We start from the raw sequence: 24126 nt of genomic DNA, 5'->3' as shown, positions 1-24126 counted from the left end.
GATTTTTGTATGTGATTTAAGGCTCTCTTTGTGGGTGTGGATCATTGGCCGCAGAGTGACTAGTGAGAGAACAAAAGATCTACAGCTGCTGAAGTCATAAGAGAAACCAGGTGCCAAATGTTGATGTTGGGAAATATCTACAGTACAAATGTATCAGCCAAGAGAAAACCGTACAAGGGAAATAGCTGGCCTGCAACAAAAGCCCCAGCTCCAATACTGCACACCTACCACTACTGCTAACACATTAACATGTATATATGAATGCGCACACTTCCATATACACAAATGCACACAGATTTCACAAGGACATTCAGGGTAGACGGGAAAGTCTGCTCCCTGAGGTGCTCCGAGGAGAAGAGTGGGAGATGTGTGAGAGATGCAGTGCTGACTGGCCGAGACGACACAAGCTAAGGCTAGAGTGCGATGCGGTGGTCTATATTTATTCTCAGGTCTGCTAAATGAGGTCACTCAGGTGGTCCTGCTGAATACATTCCCCATCTCCATCATGAATCATCTGCTGCTTATTATTCCTGTCCAGCCCAGGAGGGTTTTGCTTTCATACAGAGCAATGGGCTCATGTGTACGAGTGTGTGTGTGTGTGTGTGTGTGTGTGTGTGTGTGTGTGTGTGTGTGTGTGTGTGTGTGTGTGTGTGTGTGTGTGTGTGTGTGTGTGTGTGCGTGCGTGTGTGCGTGTGTGCGTGTGTGCCAATGCCAGTGTCTATGCGTGCGCGTGCGTGCCAGCGTGCGCAACATCTGCCCAAAGCACTGAACGAGGGGATAGATACAGCCCATGTGACAGACAGAGAGCAGGTTGTTTAATGAGAAAGTGGATGAGAGGTGACATTCATTGGCTACCTTTCACACACCGCCCCCCCATTCTCCACAGCATTCAGACTTCCACTTAGACGAGCCAAGCAGGCAGCGGGTAGTCACAGTAACCACCAATAATAATGTCTACATTTCCAAACCAAAAAAAAAAAAAAAGCTAAATACATAAACAGGCACAACCGCGATCTGATCACTCACACTTAGCATCAAGGAAAAACACCAGCACACAGAGCTGTTTCATCCATTTGAGGCGAAGCAGGGAGCCGAACACAGCCTGTCAGCTGTACGTGTCTGCACCAAACAGAGCGTCACAACAGAAATGGCTATTTCTCATACCTGCGATGTTTCCTATCTCGGTTTTTGTTTACATTAGCAAACCAGAGTCAAAGTGGGGAGAAGGAAAAGCGAGCCTATTTGCACAAAATATTTCACTCCTGAATGAGCACAGAGAGGGTTAGATTAGGTTTATGGGCCTGATTCCAGAGATAACCCTCCCCAGCAGATCTGGCATGCATGCAAGCTTTCACGTGAACACACACACATACACACTCAAATACACACACACAGACATGCAAACACATACAGAGTGAGGTTGGCAGACTGGAATAATACTGGGGGATCTAGATGTTTGCACTTTGAACCTTTTCTAATCCTGAGTATTAGGGCATGGCTAAAGCCTGATTATGGCAGAATGAAATGGATCTAAATAGATGTCCCAGCCCATCAGCCCTCCATTTCTTTGTCCTAGAAATAGAAATGGAAATCAGTAATCAACCTCCAACCCCTCACTCGCCATCTCTCCCACGTAGTCTCCTCCGCAGGTTTGGCAGTGGGCAAAGAAAATTCATTCAGACTTTTCACATTATCTCAGATGTATTAGGCACACTCGACTCAGCCAGTGTTTTCTTCTTGTGTTTCTCTTCGATAATAGAACTCGGCAGACGATATAGAAACAGTCATATCTTTGACACTAGCGCCGCACATTTTTCATGCTATTTTGAAAATCCAATATTGAATTTAGGTTAAAATAAATGTGGTTTTGAGTAATGTGCGTGGACGCAGCTGACTTTCTAATCTTCATGCTGAACAGTAATGTTTTTTTAACCCCTCCCATATTGTTTTTTTTTTTTTTTTTTTGCAAAGGATTATCATGTAGCTGCTCTAACATCGTTGCGTGCTGCCTGTTCCCAGGAGCCGCTTTGTTGCGCGTAAGGTAAGAAGGTAGCAACATTAGTGTCAAGGTTTAAGATGGTTAGCGGCCCAATGCACACAACTGTTGCTCAGCTCACTGCTTTAGTATACAGCCAGAGGGGGAGCTCCTCTCCTGTGTACTGATTAGACTGCTCACTCTCACACACATGCACGCGTGCACATGCACACACACAAAACCAAAAACAGCATGTACAGCTGCACACACACTTGAAATGGTTGCAGGAAAAAAAATAAAAGACATGTAAGCACTTGGACCCACAGTAGCTAACACACACTGAAGCACACACACTGATATGTGCATGCACACACACAAATACATATTCACACATAACACATGCACACACACACACAAACGTTGGCTGCCTGTGTAGCCAGAAGATCAGGCAGGACTTAAGAGCTCCTCCGGCACCAAAATTACAGGGTACCTCTAAATCCTCCCAGCAGAGAGCACTATGGGATAGCGTGGGGTGGGGTGAGGAGGGGTTGGTGGTGCTGTGGAGGGGTAAGGGAGGGAGGGAGGTGAAGTGACGAGGTGTGTGTGTGTCTATGTGTGTGTGTAGTTGGGGGGTGAGGTGTTTAGAGAGTAGATGGAAAGAGGAGTGCGGGGTGAGGAGGGGCAGGAGAGGAAGCGGGAGATTCCTCTTTTTTTTTTTTTTTTTGAAGACGAGCGAGTGTGCAAGCCGGGGAGGAGTGAGACTTGATCTGTCTGAAGTGTGTTTGCATGTGTGTGTGCGTGTGTGTATGTGTGTAGGACGGTGGATGGGGATGAGTGTGCGTGCATGCATATGTCAGTGAGAGAATATGGAAGGAGGTGATGAAGTGAGGAGTTGAGAGGAGGAGGAGGAGGAGAACTCAGTTTGGAAAAAAGAAGAAGTGGGAGGTGATCTCTCTTTGTGAAGCAGAGGAAGCATATGTGTGTGTTGGACTGTGTGTCTGTGTGAGTGTGTATGCGTGTGGCTGCCAGCTTGCCTCCCTCTCACTCACACTCACCTCGCCATTTCTGTTACATTGTCACCTGAGTCTCTTGTGTGTATTTTGGCCTCCACGCAACTGTGTGCATTTGAGCATCTCTGTGTTTTATTGTGCACATGCAGTGTTTGTGAGTATGCTTGGACAGATATGTGCATGAATGTGAATTTGTACGTATGTCTGCCTGTGTTTGGGAATATGTGGACTTTCATTGGTGGGTTTTTTTTTTTTTAATCATGTGAGGTTCTGTGTGTTTGTCCATGTCTCTGACTGTGAGTGTATGTGTGTACAGTTTCTGGATAACAGTCAAGACAGTCCCAGATTACTGAGCCAAAGGTTTCGCATTATGGACTTCCATGGGCTGTACCACTGGGCTGGTGCTTCAAGACTACTTATGACAGCTTTTAACCTCTGCAGAGGACCTGTCAGCGGCTCCCAAAGTGTCTGTGTGTGTATCTGCCAGTGTGTGCGTGTCTGTACAACACTCACAGCCCGCAGACACAGAGAGCTTCTGCATCATTTAGCTGCGGGTGCCTGTGTGTCACCTCTCCGGTGAATCCAACAGGGTAGGGCTTTTTACATTGCTGCTTTTTCCATTCCCCATTTCCCAAATCAGCATGATGAAAAACCCCGTGCCCCCCCCCCCCCCCCTCCCCTGTCCACGGCACAAAACTTCCCTGTGCAACCACAAAAACAAGAGGATGACATTGTCCTGTGCGCGTGTGCTCAAGGAATCGCATAAGACAGGATGCGCACATGGGGAAATTTTTCACATACACACACACCCACGCCTACACGCAAACAAAAGTACACACACGGTGCAGGCCGTCTGTCGGATCAGTAGGAGATAAAGGATGCAGAATAACAGGAGGACCTTGGGGAGCAGAGCAAGTCATCTGTCTCAAACATGAACAGACTGAGCGCACTCCAACATGACAGATGTAGACAGACTCATCTTCGAGCACATCGCATCCCGAACCTCTCTCCTGCACTCGCTGGCCCCCAACCCACCCCACACCCCCTCCCCTCCACACACACACACACACACACACACATAAACACTCAGGCCTGTTCAAAATGTGCACGCACACTCCTAAGCCCAAACCCACATAATCTGACAGGTGTGCACCGGGGGAGTGCAGATCATAGAATTCTGAATGCGGCCGATTGCCATAATAAAACAACCTGAGGTGGTGGTGGGGGTGGGGGGGTTGAAGCTTATAATATTATAAGCTGTTGCATATAGTATTAAAGTTACGAGCAAGCAACGACAGCAGCCAAAACATCCCATATTAATTTCATAACCACGCTGTGACTGTGAAATTTAAGCCTAGCGTGACTCTGTTGTTCTCAATATGGAACATTTTTAGATATTAGCTTTTTCAACTTTACCAGCTATAATGTATTCTGTTGTGTGGAGAAGTTGCCAGTAGCCCACACAACCCTCCCTAATGACAGAGTAGCTAATTGGCTGTAATGGCTCTTTTCACCGATATCACTGAGCTGCAGCCGCAGAAAACCTCAGCAATTTTACACAAACCATGTGCAGGGGGAAAAAACAGCTTGAAGAAGAAGAAGGAGAAGAAGAAGAAGGAGAAGAAGGAGAAGCCTGGCCTGCAGTTTATTTGCTTCAGCTGACCAGCAGTTGTGTGCATCTAAATTCACAACCGCAAAGAGGAAAAGAAACCTTTCAGATGGTTTCAACTGTTATTTTTCTTTGTTTGCTGTAAACGTCACACGCCATCAATTAGATGATTATTTAGAAGAAGAAAAAACCCGACACAACCCTTGTGGGCTAACGCACATTAACACCACTGAATACACAAAACTAACAGGTGAACAAACATGCCCTGAGAGCTACAAAAACACAAACACCCAGCACACACACTTATACACACATACACACACTAGCGTCTGAACTCCCATCTCAGACAGTGCATCATTTGACTAATAGCAGCTGAAATGTTGCGTGTTTAGAGAAATAAGCAGGCAGGAAAATGGGTCAGAGAGAAAAACTGGCATTTCACCTTCCTCTTGGTCAGAGCTAAAGGTTAGGGGAGCTGCAACACATGCTGAAGCACACATACGCACTAAAGCTAAAGGTTAATATTGTACATGTGGGAGTTGCGGAGTTACTGTTTATCTCGCTCTTAACCTGAGTGTCTGTGTTTGTGCTTGTGTGTGTGTGTGCACAGGGCTCACTTGTGTGCTTGTGTGTGTAGTGAACAATGAGTACAAAGAGTTTTATCCTTGCTAAAGACAAAGGGGAGTTCCACATTAGTGTTTCATTAATCCCATCACCGGCCCTGTGTTTCTCTGAACGCAGAAGATAGTGGGCGAGATGCCCACGCTCATCGACCAGCAGCCCATTAATTCACATCAACAGTCAGTCAACATGACTTCCTCTTCTCCTGTATTCCCTCATCGGTCCCCCATCTACCCTCATTCCTTGTGGGGAACTGACTGATCACTTTCTGCTGCTGCTTCAAATTAAGAGCCATGCAGGCTCTACCTCAGACGTACCCTTTGGCCATGCCCAGAGTTGAGATCATTTTGGGAAATTCTACACAAAGAAATGGAGCATATTATTCAATTTTCATTCTCTATTAACCATCATTTTATACTGGAGAGACTTGGGGAGAATGCCAAGAGAAACTGAGAGACGAAGAGATAACTATCTGTGGAGAATATTAAGAGTAACTGCCCTGAAATTACTGCTACCAAACGGCTGCAAAAAATATGTCCATTTATGACAATAGAGGGATAAATAATTCAACATATCAGATAGATAAGATATAAAATAAGGAGAACTGTTTGTATGATAAAGGATGGATGAAATACGTTGAGTTGCTTGCTATCTGATTCATCTTTGCCTTTAATGCCTTGCATTTATTTATTTATGAAATTAGTTTTTGCTGTCCCTTGCTTCTTAATTATTACAAATGGGTCTAAATATTGAGTCAGGTCCTGTTAACAATCTGAAAAAAAAAAATTGTAATTATACAATTACATGCAGCTTCATGATCATATTAATACAAACTGAACCGCCAAGCTCTTACTGTGAAGAAAAATGTGAAATGCAGCCATAGACAGCGAGCCAACTTAAATGATTTGTGTCAGTGATTCCCAGCCTTTTGAATTGTGACCCCTCACCACAAATTATAGGAGATTTTTCCATCTCAGATTGTCTCATTTTAAGAGGCCTGGAGAGGTGAACATTATTCATAAGAGGAAAGTCAAATAGTATGACTGTTGTGCAACAGAAATATAATCTTTTCTTCCTTATCCGTATCATCGTTAATCACCTGACCCCTCAGGTTTTTCTTGGGACCCCTTGCCGAGTCTGCATCCTGCGGTTTGGAATCACTGGTGAGACGATGTGATATTTTTCTGCACTTTCATTGTTGAAAACTATTTTGCTTCCACAGCAAATGCATTCAGAACGCGCTTTCCAATACTCAATTAATAAATACAGTGTTCTGAGCTCCTTATTATTGTAATGAAACTTGCAAAATTACAGGTTGTCAAGAGAGAAAACAAATTGTGGAGCTCTGATTATCACTTTATTGTTTCTATTTAAAAGAAATGCCTTTGCATTATAAATCCCAGTAGTGTTCCAAGCATCCACATTAGTGGGTGGTATCGGTATTGTCAGGTTACATGTGTAATCAGCTGACAGATGCCCACAGAGAGTCTCTTGGTGAGTTTGTTCCTCAGCAGGAGGCTCATTGATGTTTTTGTCTTGCTTCATTTGCACTGATAATCTCATGAGGTGAACCGTGGTTCACTCGCTAAATCCCAGCTGATGATAAAACTGATCCTCTCCGTCTTCTCTGTGGCCTTTGTGGTCATCTACAAAGGTGATATGGGACTTTGGACTCTGGAGAGGAGTCGCCCTGCTCGATCTGAAGGTCCACCAGCCACAAATCAGTCTGTGCTGCCTGATAAAAGAAGCGCTGGGATGGATCGGAATGTGGTGGGAGATAGTTGTGGCATGTCAAAGGCCACGAGGCTCCAGAAATCCAGACCGACTAAAGAACTAATCTGTGAGCGACCCCCTCCCACCCTCCACCCAAAAGGGAAATCAGAGTTAAAGCCTTGGAACAAGTTAACGAACATGAACAGAGGAGGCCGATATATCCTCAGAGAACCCGCTGCTCATGCTGGTGCGTGTAAAAGAAGTGCTCACAGGGACTGTGTGCGTGTGTGTCTGTGTGCGTTTATGCAAATGTGTGTACATCTGTGTATATGAGGCTCGTCTGTGTCTGTGTGGGGCTCTTACACTGCGTCCATTCATTCTCTGTGGAGCTTCATTTTCACTGACCTTTTCAATCTGGCCCCCAGAAGAGAGTTATGACAACTGAGCCGGCCCTGTGTTCCTCAGCACAATAACAAACATCAAAGATGGGGCAACAAACAAACAAACAATAACTCTTACCGCAGGCCCATCCCAAATAGGTGATTCAAAACAAACCCAATGAGATGGGCTATTGGAAGTAAAGGGACAGGGAAGCGTGCGGTGATGTGATGTGATGTGCGAGGATAGACAGAGCAGGAGTTGAGGCTCAGGTGAGAAAACCGCCTTCAGGCTAATGAAGCTGCCTGTGTGATGATCAGGCCAGAGGAAAACACAGAGTGAAAGATCTAGGGCTGCAGCTTAGTGTTTTTGTCGTTTTTTTTTCCTTTTCTTTTTTATCAACCGATTCACCGTTTCATCTAGAAGAAAAATAATGAAAAATGGCTATCATAATCTCCCAGAGCACAGAGTGATGTTTCCAGATGTAAAACCATCACTTCAAAACCAAAATCCATTCAATTTCCAGTGATGTATAACACAGAGAAGCAGCAAATCCTCACATCTGGGAGGCTGCAGGAAGCGAACGTTTAAGATTTTTGCGTGATATATGCCTCGCAATGAGTGGTTGAATAAACGTTTTAGCACTGGAGAGATTACAGCGCGGCCAGGCAGTAAAGACAGTGAGACGGGCAGAGTGAGAGAGAGAGAAAGAGAGATGTCCGGAGAGACAGAGGCAAGAGACAGAGACTTCACTTGTTAAAGAGGAGTGAGTCGATGTTACCCCATCTGTTGGCAGAAAATCTGCAAGAGACAGGACTGAGGCAGAGACACGGACCAAGAGAGAGAGGACAGTGCACAGGTGTGCGGCTGCATGTGTCCCTGTGACCATCCATGTGTGTGTGTATGTGTGTGAGCCTATGTGCTAAAAGCCTCAGGGAATCCTCTGTACCTGCTAACATAGAGCCGACTGAACAAAGCTGACTGCAGTCAACATGGGACCCAAGTCAGTGCAGCTTCACCGCACGCACGCACACACACACTGAGAGACACATGGTGACATACAGACAGACAGATATATAATAGATAGAGGGTCTGATGTAGCTGATGTGTAAAGTGCCAGAGCTCCAAGCGCAGCTCCAAACCACAGCGAAGGCTCCTCGGAGCTCTGAGGCCAGGCTGCAACACAAGAAGCAGGAAAAGAAACACACTCTTCCTCCCTTCCCCTGTTATTTGCCAAAACCCCAATCAGAGAGCACAGCAGACCACAGAGAAAATGCTGCTGATTACATCCTAATACACACAAAGCCAGCAGCTGACGCACATATACAAACACGCACACACACGCACGCACTGATTACATCCTCTCTGGTGCTCCTCTATCCTCATCCCTGGTATCGGTTACACGGTAAAGCCACGCTGATCGAGGATCAGTGTTTTTTGGCGCAAGGCGGTGAAAGAGTCCGGGAGCTTAACCTCTAGTCCGAGAGCGGAGAGAAACTGAGGCTCCGGACCCCTGTGCCCCCAGCACAAATAAACAGCCACAACACAAAAATGTCTGGCAGACTCGAAACAATTTCCTGAAGGATCTGTCACTGTGCAGGAGAGAGGAGGCAGGGGAGGCAGGGGAGGAGGGGGGAGGAAGCGAGGGAGGAGGGTAAGATCTAAGGAGGAGAGAAAATAGGTGGAATGGAAAGGCAGAGGGAGAAAAAGATCAAGTTGCAGGAGAAAAAAAGGGAGAGAGGAGCAGAAAGAGAAAAAGAAATTGGACCTGTGGGTTTGGAACGGGAGGTAAAATTGTTCCGTCGCCATCTACGAAATCATCAACTCAGTGTGAGAGGCAGCACAGCCTGAACTCCAACACAACACGCATTTATTTGAAGACATGACGCTTCCATCTATGCATCCATCATGGTACGCATGCACAAACTCAGAGCACACACACACACTCGTGCCCATGGGACTGCTGACTGACAGCATCTTGTGCTCAGCTAAGCAACAGTTCTCTTGAATGTGCATTAACAAATGTGCAATGCATATAGCAGATTCTATTACGCAAGCAAATATGTGCACAGAGGAAGAGGACGGACGTGTGCAGCGCATTGTATGTGTGTGCGTTTTTGTGAGCATCTATTTGCATGCTAGTGCGAGCTTATGAGTATATATATATTTGAATTTGCTTATGTGGCTTTGTGCTTATTTATGCCTGTGTGTTTGTGCGCACACACGCCTCTTGTGTGTTTGTCTGCTCCTGTTACTGTGTTTGTGTGCCTGCGGTCGTGCTGGAATGGAACATGGACATTTTGCCACTGAGCTGAATTCACAGAAACGGGCTTGGTCCTGGCCTGCAGAGCAGTATTTAGACTCTGTATTTATGCTTGGACAACCACAGCAATCTCTATCACCGCCTTGTGATTCATGTTTGTTTGCTTTGCTCGGCGCTGATTCGATTCCATCAAGAAGCTCCTTTTTCTCTCTAGCTCCCCCAAAACGTTTTCCGCAGAAATGTTCACGCCATCCCCGGTCAGGGTTTCATCAGCCACCCCTCAGCGTAGCTGACCAAGCATGCAGTGGTTTCCATAGCAAGGATGCGACATTAAAACTAACAACCTCTATAATTATACATCCATATTTCTCCGATGAGTTTGTGTAAACAGGCCCGGGCTCCAGCTCGGGGAGGCGGACTTCTTGGCAGGCCCAGGCTGAGGGTGCCACTGAATGGCTGTCGGAAAACAAAGCCATTTCAGAGTGTGCCTTGGAAAAGAGAAACCACTGTTCTAGGGTTGGTGGAGAGGGAGAGCGAGCTCAGTCTGACAGACAGAGAGCTGTGATTTGAGCTTAGCTATTGGCCGGAGAAGAAAGACACTGAGAATATGTGTTGTTGGCAAAGCAGAGGGCAAACAACCTCAGACATCTCAGATGGAAAGGGAAATATGCATTTCCAGAGTGTTTTAGATTATGGGCTGTCATTGTTTTTTCTACGCTTATGTTTTTTTTTTATACAGTCATACACCATTGTCCGTTACAATTTGCCTCGTGGACAATGATGCTCATCTTCTCGTGTCCTACATTTACTTTTCCTAATCACCATGGACTCTACTCCAAACATGCATCTTCCCAGCAGTCTTAAGATGTCTCCTCTCCTTTTGCCTGAAGCTATTTTAGGGCTGCAAAACCACAGAGATGGTTTCTGCATGGCGGATGGAATTAAAGAAAACCAGGAAGCTGCTTTCAATAATTGAAAATCGCTCATAGAGACAAGAGTCATTCAGCAAATGAGTTTGTGTTAGTTGAGAGAAGAAAAACGAAAACAAAAAATCAACAGTGTTGTTGTTTCGCAGAGTTAGCTCTGTGGTCTCTCGTGGTCTGTGTGCTGAGAGGAGATCTAAGCTATCAGTTAACAAAAATGACTTGAACACAGACTTCCCACAGAAACTACACACACACATATAAACAACTTCTCAACGTGAGAGCAGAATAATGGAAGGAGAAAAGGATGGTTGGAGTAGTGGGAGTGAGGGGTGACAGAAGAAGAATAGAGAGGGAAAGAGGGAGAGAGAAAGAGGTACGGAGGCCTTATGCACAGGATAAAATATTCTAATAAGATAAGCATGGAGCACAGCCGAGGAGGGATGAGTGTCTGCGTTTGGAGATGCACGGAGCGGACTAATTGAGATGAATAAATGAATATATCAGCTTCATCTAGCAGCGACGGGTTCAGCCGTAACCAATGGTTACCATTCACTTGTACAGCCACGTGAACCAGCCCTCCCTCTAAAAGAAAATCTTCATGTCCCTCCTACCCGCTGTCTGCCCCCCCACCACCTCCCGACCCAGTACCCCCCACCCCGCTGCCGCCCCTTCACTCTAAACAAACTCCTCTGTAATAAACGAAAGGCAATAACCAGCGACAATAACGCTGTGCCTGCTAACCCTCTCTGAATGAAATATCCAGAGGAGAAGTAGCAGAGGCAGCCTGGATAGATTTGCAAAGCAAGCAGAAAGTCATATATTACACTGGCAGTCTAATAAACACTGGGCTACATTCACTCATGGGGGGGAGATGGCGGATTGTGGGGGTTAAATCTCCTTATCCCCGGCCATGCTGCTTCACCAGTGCTAACCTGACCTGTTAGCAGGGTTTACTTTGAAAATGAAATCCGTTAAGGCTTCCTGATTAGCTACTTAAAACTCTAAAAGGTAACATCAGTGACAGCTACTCCGGAGTCAACCCACCACTGACTTTCTAGGTGAATCCACTTGCTTTTTATGATAATTTGCTATTTGAAAAACATGACAAGCTACGCTGGAACAAATGAAGTCAATTTAATTGAATTCCCCCTGAGGAATAAATAAGTATACTCTGTCGTTCAATCCATCTATGATGGGAATGATGCTTTTAGACGTTTTTAACAGATTTATGGGAAATGAAGTGATAAAACATTCATTGAGCTTTAATATTACTTGATCCCATGGTGTACACCACAGCATATAACATGGGCCTAGTAAGTGAATTTTCAACCCAATAAAACACTGTGTCCTTTGTTCTTTATTGATGGCAGCTACGTGGGAGAGAGTCCGTAATTGTTGCAAAAGGAAAATCCTGCACAGTGTCTCTTGCTTGTAATTAAAATATTTTAGTGTGGTTTTTACAGAGGGAGGTTACCAGATGTGAACGGTTACTGTTTCTCAACAAAAATTCATGTAATTGCGAGTAAGAAATGCGCAAGTTATTTGCATCTCTATAATCTGACGATCAAAATGCCTTTTGTTTTTCTCAAATGCGCTGCTGACAAATGCAAGTAGCTTTTTTTCCAAGTGGCTTTGATTTGATTATGGTAATTTTATGTTAACTCAAAAACATGACATTTAACTTTTTTTCTCCTTCCTAATCAGATTACTGTTATTGCACTTAAATCGAGCTATGTGCCTGGCAGTGTTTATATTTATTTGACTGTGAACAAGCTTCTACTTATCTGTGTGTTGAGTCTTGAGCTCACTTGCCTTATTACCGCAAGTACCTGCGTGGGAGCGCACGTGTGCACATATGTTGGAGTGTTTACATCCTCGCAAATGTAGGGCAGGGGAGGATCTTGAGAACGGCTGCAGCCGGGCCAGGGATTTCAAACTTCACCTTTAACTCTCCCAAGGGTAAAAGAGAGGAGAAGAAGCTGACTTGGAAAGCAAAAGTAGATCGCGCTTGATGCTTATTGCTCAATAGAGGAATCGGGGAGTGGGGGGTGGGGGGGGGGGGGGGGAATAGTGTGTAGGATGCTAGAGGAAAAAATAACAGCGATACAGAGAGAGAGCCCACGCTAAGGAGCATGAATGTTAGTGATATGCAACATACCTCCTAACCTTAATCCTGTCAGGTGTGAGCACCACAGAAAGATCATCCCACAGTGTCAAATGCGATTTGTCAGATATATTCTTAGGTATTGTTTTTGAAGACTGGTTAAGCACCCATGTTTAAACCAGTCAGGGAACAAATAAAGCTTTTCCATTTCCAATTTATCCATGAACAATGAGGTGCTTATCAGTCACTCTCGTGTTTCCACACTAAAAAAAAAAAGTAGAGGGAGTTCCACTGGATTTACCTAAGTCAAAGAAGAAACTAGACAGTGGCGGCAAGAATGAAAAACAACTTTGGTGTTTGCTGCATGTATTTGACTAAGGCAATCTTCTGGAGGTGAGATAGCGCGTGCTCCACTCCAGCTGTATTCTGGTCGGGAAGTCGGCGAGTGTCAGAGACCACGATGGTACACTGAGATGGAGAGTGACAGCTGTCAGGAAAGATCAGTCCGCTACACAGGAAATCAAGAGAGAAGAGGGGTGCATGGCGACAGGCTGCCTCTGTTTACTGCCTCATGGCCTTACCCTTATATAGAACAGAGACGCACCGGCCCGCCTAACCACCGAAAGCATATCACCGAGCAGTCATGGTACATTATTTCAATGAGGGGCGAATGGGAGAGAAAATGGAGGGACTTTTTCTGGCTCCACTGGGGACGTATAAAGACTGTCTGTATATATATGTATGCTTGTCCCTTCTCTCTCTTTCCCGCTCTGTTGCTCATTTTCTCCATTATATTTCCTTCGCTTTAAAAGCCTCCTGTCTAAAATCACTTCTCTCCTGACTCTAACCCCCAAACACAGCGCAGCCATTTTCCTCACAAACAGCTCATTCCATATCCTGTGTTTAGACAACGCAATGAAATACAAGCAGTTTGTTCGCTCATACACAGGGGGTTGGGAAGGTGTATGGGTATGTATGTATGCATGTGTGTGTGTGTGTGTGTGTGTGTGTGTGTGTGTGTGTGTGTGTGTGTGTGTGTGTGTGTGTGTGTGTGTGTGTGTGTGTGTGTGTGTGTGTGCACATCGGGGGTCTGAGTGCTGATGGACAGCACAACCTGGTGCTGGGTCTGGGGTTTAGATCAGTGCAGGGTTATCATTACTGAACCCCTGCTGTGTTTCCGTGACCCTTTGCCCATGAGTTCTGACCTTTCACCCCACCCCCTCCCCGAGACTCCTGTCAGGAGTCGGGCTCGGGATGGACAGGCCTGCGTGGACGGGATCCCCTACGGTGCCGCCGCTGCACAAGACACACATAAACAAATACACACACACATATGCACACACCATTTGTTGCTTACTTTACCCCACACCTTTTGTTGCTTATTCAACCCCTTGGAAGGAGCAGCAGTGAGGGTGGGGTGGGGGGTAGGGATGAAAGACAAACAGAGCTGTGGAGACAGAGCGGAGGCCGGGGACAAGAAAAACGCTGTTGGAAGATTCAGTGGAATGTCCACTCCCTATGCATCTTCTTCTCGTCTCAAACAGTGTCTGCCACGTTTGACCGTTAATCAGGTCAGATAAGCCGGGTCTTTATAGGCCGAGGAGATTTACACCGCTCTGCTGGCCGGCTGGACCGCATCCCCAGCAGAGACGGTGGGATAACGCACTTACATCCCCTAGGCGGGGATAAGCTGGTCTAAAGGGACCTCAACACACACTTGGAGAAACACACACCAACGTAATGAGAATTCTACTGAACAGGAAAAACTGGAAAAGTGAGTTTAGTGGAGGTGTTTGCTCTCTTTCTTTCTCTCTCTCGCTCGCCTGCTCCCACCAGAAAACACACATATAACACACGCACACACACACACAAAGCAACACACGGCGACGCATGGCCATTATCTAAATGATAGATGAAGTGTGTCATGGTGTATGCATGCAGGCTGCAGTGGAATAAATAAAGCGAGCTCTTCCTGTTGCAAAGGACAACAACATTAACATAATACAGAGACAAATACTACATCCGATTACTGCTGACACGAGAACGCTACAGTATATGAGCCTAATAATGATCCACCATCAGACTGGATCCAGCACGACCAGCCTCCCCTGTGAAGGATTTGTGATCACTTAACTGTCTGTAGATATGACTTCACACTCTGAAACACTATGTTGTGAGTGTTAAGTAGTCTTAGCACTTGCATTATACACACATCAACGAGAATGTCGTTATGCGGCGGAGACACAAAAAAGTGTTGTATAAAAGCTAATTTAACCTAAAGTGAAGTTGGTTGACGCTCTGGCTTTGATGTTGGGTCGTACTGTAGAGGAGACGCACGCCCACGCACATGTCACAAATAGAGTTAGTTAAAATATTTATGATGTAATCAGGAGACAATATGTGGAGCAGTCCCGCTAACAGGCAGCTAGGAAGAGTTTGAGCAGACGCCGAAAGTGCCCAAGGTGTTTTCTAAAGACATGTGGGTGTAATAAAGCTCAAAGAAATATTTCTTAAAGTCCACATGATATGTTGCCACAGGAGCGCCCCCCCAAAATTGCTGCTTGATAACATCACAAGCTTCATGCTTCCCTGCATTCTGACTTTGAGGGAGAGTTCACAAATATCGATTGAACTGCTGCAGATCAAAGAAAAAACATATGTGAGACTTAACTTAATGTGGACTTTTCCTTCTCGGGGAGACCATATAAAGACGCTATTTCATGAGAGTGAAACACACTGTAGCTTGTTTCTCTATTGATATAGGAGAAATGTAACTTCATATCTTCCAGCAGCTTAGAAGGATATGAAGTTAAATCATCCAAGGGAGCATTATATCCATATTCGGGAAAGAATGCAATGAGATGGGATTAATGGTGCGTTCCAGGCAACCCGTAACTCGTATTTTTCCGACCTGTTCCTATGGTTACCCGTTAGAACGTTCAGTCAAACTCGTAACTTCCCGCCTGTGAACTCGTACTAGATCGATCTACTCCCAGTTCCCAGTTCGTAACTCGTAACTTGCCTGGAACGCTACAAACTCGTAACTGGTGACTTGAAGTCGTGACTTACGGGTTAAAAAGCCTGCCTGGAACGCACCATAATACCATAAACCTTTTATGACTACTTTAACATGTTGAAAGGTTAATTATGTCAAAGATGCATCAGTATTATATATTAAGCTTCATAAGAGAAGATTGGTGGTGGATTCATTTCTTTCTGCTGGCCTGCAGAGCCTCTATTGATTTCTCACTGAGCCAGCAGCTCTTAAAGAAAAGCTTGTTGCATGATAGTTTAGACATTACATCCCTAATGCCAAGATCATCTCTGATCATTTCATTGATTCACGGTGCAATCAATCACAGATGCTGCAGAGCCTCCAGCTGTCACTATCCTCCGACCAGATCGACCACAACACATGTTATGACTTTAGAAAACTGTTCATGTCATTCCAGGAAATGCAGGACTTTTGGTTTTGGTGTTTTCATGGGATTTGTTGACAATTATAAAAATACAGCCCATCATCAGCCTCAGACTTTACTGCAATACACCAATGGATTTAGCTGGGTATGTATACAACTGAAATGTATGTGGTGTGAAATAAATGTTGTTGTAGTATTCTATCCACCTTTTTCCGAATGTCAAAAACGTACGCCGGTTTTGCTCTTCCGGTGGAATTGAATGTTTACGTTTCCATGGTTTCAGTAGTCGCGGTAAATGCATGGATCTTTTTTTTTTTCATTGAAAATCTGTGAAACGCATGGATCATCATGCCAGCTTTTAACAATGGATATTACACAATGGACAACCATTGTTAAAAGCCAGCGTTAATAGATCCATGCGTTTACCGCAACTATGACAACTAGTGAAACCATGGAAATGTAAACATACAATTCCACTGGAAGAGCAAAACTTCAGTTTTTGACGTTTGGAAACTTGTGGATGCAGTTATGTTTCACAGTAGTTTTATTGTTGTTTACTGTTTTTTCAATTAAATGCACCTCTTTGGTGACCTATCAGAATGTGAGAGCAGCTCTAGAACTGTGAGACTGTGACTTAACAAACACGGTTCTTCTTTAGAATCTCAAACCTACCCAGCCTGAGCTCACTCTCTCAGTCTGTTCAGGAGGATCAACTACGTTGTACTCTCAGCCTTTTTCGTCGACCGACAATTTTGTTTGTTGCTTTGACAGCTTTGCTTGTTCTGTATTGTGACGTACAGAAGTTGATATGGAGTTTCTGTGGGGAAGCAGAGGAATCTACAGACCCATCAGGGTATGTCAAGCTAGTTTGTTTGTTTGTTTCAGTTAGTTTTTTCTACTGGAGTTAGACCTGTCAGGTGTATTTAATCAAATAAAGGTAATGAATAACATTATTATATTGTTTGGTGTACAGGTGTTGTTTGACACACTAATCTATGATCTGGCTCTTCAACTCTGCTGGCATATTAAAAGCTACAAGTCTCAGGTGTGAACTGCAATCCTTCAAAGTCCACACATAAACCAGATAAATCCTGATAAACTTTGTGTTGTTGTGCTTAGAGATGACATAAGGCTGACATACATGTTTTCAGGTTGCACTTATGATGGAGCTCCTGAGCCTTCAGCAGAAAAACCTGATCCCATCTTGGACGACGGCTGAAGACATGATTGAGCTCATTTTGGAGAAGAGCAAAAAGAGAGCGGTGAGTTGCGGACACCTAAACACAGTCCACCACTACATCTTCAACTCTTCACACCAATCTGTCTGTAGTGATACAAGGTGTAAATTGAAGCTTCTGTTTTGTGTTGTGTTTGAAGTCTTTGGGAGTTTGAGCTGGAGGGCTTTGATGAGGACGAAGCCACGCCACTTCTGTCACTGGTAAGACAAGAATCCAGAGAAAACTTGAGACTTGAAAACTTGATAGTTTATCATATCGTGTGCATTTTAATCTCTACTTATGCAATAACTGCATTTAATATCTAATTTGTTGTTTCAGTTGAGGGCAGTAAATGTCAGTAATAAAATGAGGGATGTTGAATTTGAGGCCAGAATGCTCCTCAAGTCCCCAGAGGCTGAACCTCCTAATTTTCAGAATATTATTTATTGACAGATAAAATAATTTGGCTTTAATATGTCTATGATTTTCTGAAGGGTTTTAAATTTTAATTTTATTGACTGTAACCCACAGACATCATACAGTCCTCATGATGGCACAAGAAGACTATGCCATACAGAATCTTGAGGCATGGCTCCAAACTGCTCTGTCCACGGGAAGAGGAGGTTCCTAGAGTCCTGCAGGGCTGGTGAACAGCATCAGGAGCTTCACTCCAGTTCTGCTGACTGAAATCGCAGATGTCACAATGAGGCACATTTGTGAGATGTTTCAACCTAGGAGCCCCAAAGTACCGGCTCTTCTGGTACCTGATGTTGAAATGCCTGCTGTCACCTCTGAGGAGCAGCAAATCAGCAATCCAGAGATAAATTCTGCTGCGGTTCAAGATGCACTGACAAATCTGCTGCCACGGTTCAGGCCAGGGGTGATGGCAGTGAAGAAGCCAGCCTTGAAATGGCCCACTCTACCGAACTAGACACTGCCGCTGTGGTAACACCTCTGCTGTCACCCCCCGCTGAACCTGCAGCTATGAGGTTCTGGACGGGGAGGATGGCAACGAAGGACCCGGCCATGAATGGACCCCTCACCTGAACTAGACACTGCTGTGGCGAAACCTCTTCTGTCACCCCCTGCTGAAGCAACATCTGTTTCAAAGGTTGAGGCCAGGGAGGATGGCAGTGGAGGACCCAGCTATGAAATGGACACCAAACTCTACACTGAACTAGATACTGCTGTGGGGACATCTCTGGTGTCACAACCTACTGAACCTACAGTCAAGAGTTAAGGGCACAGAGGATGGCAGTGGAGATCCCGGCCCTGAGATGGACCCAAAACTACAACTCCAGATTCTGTCGTAGTTACACCACATGCATGCCAAACCTGCATCCAAGGTTCAGGCCAAGGAGGAGTTCACTGAAGGTAACTGCCAGGTGAAGGAGGAGCCTAAACACTTCAATGGACCAAATACACAAAGTTCCTCTTGAACCTGTGGTGATTGTGATAGAGCACTCAGCTGTCAACACGTCTATGAGGGGGAGAGTGAGACCCTTCCTCAACTGGCTTCGACCCCTGTTTTGTTGTTTTCCACGAAAAACAAACTGACCGACTGTTTTAATGAATGTGATGTGTTGATGTGCTGCAGTTAATTAATACATTCAAATTAGGGCATAACATGACTGTGATGTGTGAAAACTGACTAAATGTTTAAAGAAATGTTTAAATGACCTTTTTCATTCAAAGTATTGTTTTGTAACCTATTTAGAGCCTTTACTCCCAGAAAATATGTTAATCAAACAAGGGCAAATTGTTCAGTTACAAGTTGAGATACTGCAAGATGTAGGCTACATCATGTACAATGCAAAGTAAACTAAATTAAAGGTGCTATATTTACAGAATGATTTCTACAAATGTTCTTCTGCATGGTTCATTTAACAGTTACTAATAATTTAAAACATTTCCAGGAGTAACATCATTTGGTGCTACATTACAAGTAAAATAGCAATTTCCCTGAATGAAAAAACTTAATCTCCATATATGTTAAATTGCACTCTGCCTTGTTGTTTATTTTACATTATTGCATATCTACCTGAACTTGCTGTGCACTGACTAAAAACTCTCTGGGTTACACTTGCAATTAATTGGAAGTAATTAAATGTGTGCCGACTAGACCCTGTCTTTATTTTCCCTAAAGTAGAGTCAAAACACACAGTTCTTCTCTGGAAGCTTCTATAACGTGATAAGAAGCTGTTCTTAAATTATAGACATATGAAAAGAAAGATCACCTCATTTTAAGACATTGAATAATTATAGTATTAATGTCACTGCTGCATTAAATATGACTGAGGCACAACTCATCTTAACCACAGTATAGTTGTTATATATGTTATGAAAAAAACGTATACCACTGTGCCATGAAAAATGCATGTTATAACACAAGCCACTTGTTGCTATGGAGCTGCTGCAGCGCCCATTAAAATACAGTTTGACTATGAAAGTCCCAGGTGTGACTGTGTGTAACCAAGTGTGAAGAAAAGATTATTGTTCGTATTATTTATTCAGGCTTCTGCGGTTTAATGAAGGTTAAAAAGCTCAATGTGAAATGAACGAGAATTATAATTGTTCACAACAAACTTACAGGTGATGTAGTAGTTGACGTTCTTCTTGAACTCCAGGCCCATGTAGTTGGGGCTGAACTCCTGGAATTTGATGGTGAACTTGATGTCCTTCTCAGGCTTGTTGCAGTTGACCAAGACATTAGGATCAAGGACGGTACTGCAGCTCTCCGCCTGCTCCCTCTTCACCAGATACAGCTTGTAGAACTCATAGTCTCTGCCTTGGTCAGCTTTGGGACAGATGATGTCCAGCTTGTCCCCAATGTCTGGGTAGATCACCAGGCCTTTTCCAGCCACAAACCTGGAAGACGAGAGGAAGAAGAAGAAGAAGACAAATTGTTACTCACACATGAAAAAGGCAGTCTGGAAAAGCAGTCACATAATTCAAAAGTAGTTTATACAGTCTTAATACCTTGAGCTATAGGAGTTATGGGTTTAGATATGTCTGGCATTGGCTTTTAGGAAGAGCGTCGTTAATTTAACCCCACAAAAGCGCTACATGTAGCAGCTTGACATCGTTCAGTGTTACTTCACAGAGCGTTTCACACAAATCCCCTAAAGTTCCTCACTCCATACTTGGATCCATATCAAAGCATACCAAAAGTTTGCGAGGAGGGAAACAAGATGGCCAAACACAAAATGGCTGCCACAGAAATGGCTACAGATAGGATTACATCCAATGAATGCCGCAGATTCTTTTTCTTTTTTCCCCCATACCGTATTTTTTAGATTTTTATATGCTTTAACATAATATCAACACCGCCTCTGTTTTAGAGGTCAGAGCTTCTGGAGGAAAACAGTGCTGGGGTCAGTCAGGAGCACAGGTCGGGAGGTTAAGGCTTCCTGGTTCATCTTCCCTCTGCCATGATCATCTACTGGTGGATTAAGATAATCCATCTGGCCTTACTGTACCTCTCCACCTCGCTCTCTGCTGCCAACTCAATCAGATCAGCTCTTGTTCTCTTTTATTCACTAAAGGTGGGGAACAGGAGGAGACCCAGTGTGCGTGTGTAAGTGTGTGTGAAGAGAGGGGGCGGGGGTACACTGAGTACTTGCAGTGTGTTTGGGCAGTGGTGTGTATGTTTATGCAGGTCTGCATGTGTGTGTATGTGTGCTAGTCGGTCAGCAAAATGGGCTGAGGTTGCGGTCTGATGGGGGGGCAGACGGGCTGAATCATTGTTCTGGACTTGTTTGAGGCTTAAAATGTCAACATGGTTCAGCTCTGCTGTCCCAGTTAGCCAAGCATTAACCCAGACAGCCGGACTGACCACGGGTGTGTTTATGTAAGTGTGTGTATGTGTGTATGTGTGTTGTGGTTGCAGACAGTGAGCACAGCAGCGGGGCTATCTGCTAGATCTGCCCATGCCAGCGGATTTAAGCAGGATTTAGCAGCGCGCAATGCATTTGTTGTTCTTTCTGATCCCTCACGTTTTAACAAGACATCAGGGGCTGGGCCCCTCTCTGTCTCTCTGCCTCTCCCTTCCTTTTCTCTCAGTGTGTAATCTCACCTTATCTCCAGCCCCTCATTTCATCATCACACACATCATTTCACCGCTAAATAACTGACTCTTCAGACTGGCCAAGGAAAGGGAGGACCGTGATGCCTCCTGAAAGAGACTGATAGAGTAGTGTGTGAGTGTATGGGGGGGGCTATGATCGTCTTTTCTCCTCCTCTGATGTTAAACACTGGCAAACGGCCAGCCATTGTGGGAAATGATCATTTAAAAAGTCCTATTTTCTGAAGAAATACCCCCCATGAAAATGAACATGATTGGATTAGGCCTTTTCAACATTCATGGACATTATTCTTGGACAGGGGCATTACCAAATAAATGACTTCATTCAATAAAGAGATAAATGCAAAATGAAATTTGCAAAACGGTCAAAATTCTGTCTGTCGCTCCCCCACACACCTTTATTTTTTTTTGCTGAATATGATGTCATGAAAGTATGTGCGGACAGGGGCTCTTGTACAAGGCTTGGAAGCGGGTGAGACGTTATTTCCCCGCTATTGTCTGATGCTCATGGGAGTGAGGCGGGGGCTGGGGGTGAGGGGAGGGGTTGCGCTAATTCAAGGACCGATAAGAGAGAGAATGTGGGGTATCCTTTGTCCTACCTCTCCCAGCAATTTACTGGTTTTCAGCAGCAAAACTCTGCATATGCTCATGTGTTTGTGTGTGTGGGTGTACATATGTCTTCATGTGTGTGTGTGTGTGTGTGTGTGTGTGTGTGTGTGTGTGTGTGTGTGTGTGTGTGTGTGTGTGTGTGTGTGTGTGTGTGTGTGTGTGTGTGTGTGTGTGTGTGTGTGAGTGTGTGTGCACCAGGCCTGGCTACACGTGCGTGTGTCTATGAAAACATGGGCACAATCAGTCTCTAATTGGATCTACAAGATGCATCAGTGAGGCATAAACAAGTTTCCATGGCAACATTAGGCTTTGTTGTTGACCACCCCCTTTCCTCCCCACCTTCTCTCTATTCCTCCCTCGATCCCCCCAATCTCAGCCCCCTCTATTTCTGCTCCCCAATCTCATTCCCTCTCGCTTTATCCTTCCCTCTCATTCACCTCCTCAACATTTCCCTCATTCTGCTTTTTTTCTGCTCCATCTTCACTTCTCCATCCTCCCCCTCACCACCCCCACTCCTCCACTCTCATCTCTCTCTCTCTCTCTCTACACACACACACACACACAAAAACACCTACAGAAAAACAAGCGTGAAACCGGAGGGACAAAAAAGAAAGAGCAGGCAAACATCACAATTAAACCTTGATATATTCCGCTCAACAAGTAGGTGTTTTCTATTTTCTGTTTGTTTGTCGGGAAATTGTTGGCAACTTTTTCCACAATGTTCTGTTTCAAAAGTGTTAAAACCGTACTTAAAAGCCTACCTCTCAAATAAAACAATGAGCCTCACACCCCACTTACCAGTTTTACAACCCATTTATTTGATTATCAAAGCAAGCAGCAACAATTCAGATGAATAATTAAGATTTCCAAAATCATAATATCTTAATATCCCTGAAGGATTTAATCACAAGCCGGCCCCTGTCATTGATTCAATTTTCCGAGCAGGCCTCCTATTTGGCGGTTAGATAGCTATCCTAAGTGAATTCTCCGCTTCTGTTTCCCAGCCTTTGTTAACTGTCTGCTATAATGAGGCTCTGGCTGCTGTGGAGGTCTGGAAGCGCCATCGCAGATGGGAAAGAAGCAACATAAAAGAAATAGGGCAGCAATTAGTGTTTAGCCCAGTTTAAAAGCCCTCCACTTGGCAAGCTGCGGCCCAGCTCCAGTCCAGGATGTGAAACTAAACTGGTGGGCTGGGACTTTGTCTCCCGTTTGTCTCTCTGTTGGCTTAATCAGCGCCACTCCGGTGCTACACACAGCCACGCAATGGAGAGGAGGAGACGAGTGACTGAAGATTATTGTACTTTTGAGGAGGTCGAAAGGGAAAAAAGGGGGGAAAAGGGAGGTTGAATTGCATCTTTCATTCATGTTGTCTGGAGACTTTATAAGACCTGTTGATGAAAGAAGTTTGAGTGCACAGAGGAAGAGCCGTGCAGATACAAACGATGTTTCTGGGAAATGACCCTGAACGTGAGAGAGCCTTTATCCCCCTCATGTCAAACGAGGTGGATCTGCCTGAACCAAACAAAATAAAGAGAATCATTTTCAAAACAACCAAATGAGGTTGGTTTTGTTTCATCTGGATGGCTCCACAGCGTGCTCAATCCTGTAAAGAGCTTATACAAACAGACCTACGCTACAGCGCAGCAGAGAGAGAACAGAAAACAACGAAGCGGTGGAAAAGAGAGGCGAGAGGAGAGCCCCCTCCTCTTTTCTTTTTACATTCCACTGGTGAATATGAGCACATGATCTCACATATGCTACACCCCCGCCCCACCACCACCGCCAGCACCACCTCCCCATACACACACACACGGATGTGAGAGCGCACAAAAGCACTGTGGGGTGCATCCTGGACCTTCCCAGCCCAACTTCCCAGCCACCTCTATTCAAGAGCCTTGCCCTCACCGACTTTCATATAAAACACCGCCTACACTAAGGCCCACTCAAAGCCCCTTACAGAGCCTCAAACCAGCCCTTCCCCCCCGTGCTCTCCACCCCCGTCCAGTCAACTCAGGCCTCTGCCCCGAGCATTGCACTGGCAGGCAGCCTCGACCGCCGAATGAATGGACCCGAGACACAGGAACTGTGAGAGAAAGAGGCAGAGACGGCTCATATCAACAGAATGGTGTCAAATTGATTTGTTCCTCCTGAGCTACAGCATGAACATGCCATACATATCAATTAAAATCAATTATCCT

General features: G+C 44.9%; 1 protein-coding gene across 1 annotated transcript in view; it reads right to left on the bottom strand.

Annotated features, from left to right (window-relative positions):
- The window catches only part of efnb1 (ephrin-B1), a 58360-nt gene that overhangs the window by 13133 nt on the left and 21101 nt on the right, over positions 1-24126 (bottom strand). Inside the window, exon 2 of the mRNA XM_083980549.1 lies at positions 19826-20103. Within this exon, the coding sequence (XP_083836675.1) occupies positions 19826-20103 (278 nt within the window). The remainder of the gene's footprint in view (positions 1-19825; positions 20104-24126) is intronic.

Source organism: Trachurus trachurus (genome assembly GCF_905171665.1).
Source record: "Trachurus trachurus genome assembly, chromosome: 10".
Classification (NCBI taxonomy): domain Eukaryota; kingdom Metazoa; phylum Chordata; class Actinopteri; order Carangiformes; family Carangidae; genus Trachurus; species Trachurus trachurus.
This window is presented reverse-complemented; position numbering and strand designations above follow the sequence as displayed.